The sequence below is a fragment of the Calidris pugnax genome, unplaced genomic scaffold, assembly GCF_001431845.1.
Source record: "Calidris pugnax isolate Ruff unplaced genomic scaffold, ASM143184v1 scaffold103, whole genome shotgun sequence".
In the NCBI taxonomy this organism is placed as follows: Eukaryota; Metazoa; Chordata; class Aves; order Charadriiformes; family Scolopacidae; genus Calidris; species Calidris pugnax.
This window is the reverse complement of record NW_015090990.1, coordinates 9,518,776-9,520,169: the sequence shown is the minus strand read 5'-3', so window position 1 is coordinate 9,520,169 and position 1,394 is coordinate 9,518,776. Positions and strand designations below refer to the sequence as shown.

Below are 1,394 nucleotides of genomic sequence, written 5' to 3'. Positions count from 1 at the left end.
CGCCCCCGAGCCGCCGCCGGGCCGCGGGTGCGGCGGGCACCGCTAGGTGGCGCCCCAGAGCCGCGCTTGGGCCGGGCCGGGCACCGCCGGGCGCCCCCGCAAACCCCGGCCCTCGGGAATTGGCGTCTTCGGATATTTCTGTCCTTTTTCTCTTATTTTTCTTTACTGCCTTGAGAATGTTATTCCCTGAGGGGATTCGTAGCTAAATTATTCTCCCTTAAAATACCCCCTTGCCGCAGCGGTTACCCGAAGGGGCGGGCTTCGTCCGCCGTTGGGAGGGTGGGAGGGGGTCTCGGCCAACAGCAGATAATGGCTGCGGGCAAATTCCGCTCTCGCGGGCAGATAAAGTTTCCGTTTGCATTGAAAGACGCAATTAAGAAACTGTCCCGGCACGGGATCGGGTGTTTATGTATTATCTCATTAGAACAAAAAGCATCAATGTTACCTTTTAAGTGTAAAACGAGCCGCTGGGGCTGTAATTGGCGGCGGGGGGCAGGGGACACGCTTCCTGCGGGACGGGGACCCGGCGATCGAATGCCGTTTACTACATAATTCCTCCTGGTGTGTTACCTTTTCCCGTCGGTCGGTGGTCGCTGCCGTTGGTTGCGTTTTAGTCGCGTTTTAAGGGGCTCGAGGAGCCGGGCTGAAGGTGCCGTCCGCCAGGAGTGGGAATGGGAAGCCACGGGTGGAGCGAGATGTGAATGGGAGCTGGGCTGAGCCCACGGGCGAGCCCGGGGCGAGCGGGGCCCAGGCGGCGAGGAGCCCGGCTCTCCCCTCCGCCTCCCTCCCCGCCGGAGCCCGGGAGGGCAGCTCTCGCTCGCTCTCTCTCTTTCCCGGTGCTTTTCTCGGTTTAGCGTCCTCCCCCTCAAGTGGAGCTGCTGAACTACGGATTCAAAAAGTGAAATCAGGTTTATTTTTCCATTCTCACACGGTCTGCTCTGTAGTTTTTCTTTGTGTAAAAGTTCCCCAGACCATATAATTATCGCCAACACGTACGAAAGAATGGTGTCGTTTATTTTTTAAAAAAAAGGGGACATGCTTTCTATTTTCCCGGTTAAACGAACCGGCTCTGCGGCCCAGAGCTGCTCCCTTCTTCGTTTCTGGGGAGTCTGTAAGTGATGGACGTTTTCTGACCCGAAGGGGCAAAGGCAATGCAAAGAGGTCCTTGATCATTGAGCTGAGAATTGTAACCCCGGCCTGGCAGAAACTGGACCTGGATGGTTCCCTTTGATGTGTTTTATTATAAATCGAAAACAAAGCTGACTTCTGCCCAACACCCCGCGCGGGTGCATTCCTCCGCTGCCCCAACACCACCCGGCGGGGAGGGGAGCCGTGTCCCGCCGGCCCACAAACCAGCCCGCTGTTTATTTTACCTCTGCCAGAGCACGTTCCCC

General features: G+C 57.4%; 1 protein-coding gene across 1 annotated transcript in view; it reads right to left on the bottom strand.

Moving 5' to 3' along the window:
• Positions 1 to 621: 621 nt before the first annotated feature.
• The window catches only part of SP9 (Sp9 transcription factor), a 5,874-nt gene continuing 5,101 nt past the window's right edge, over positions 622 to 1,394 (bottom strand). The window contains exon 5 of the mRNA XM_014954136.1: positions 622 to 883. Within this exon, the coding sequence (XP_014809622.1) occupies positions 622 to 883 (262 nt within the window). The remainder of the gene's footprint in view (positions 884 to 1,394) is intronic.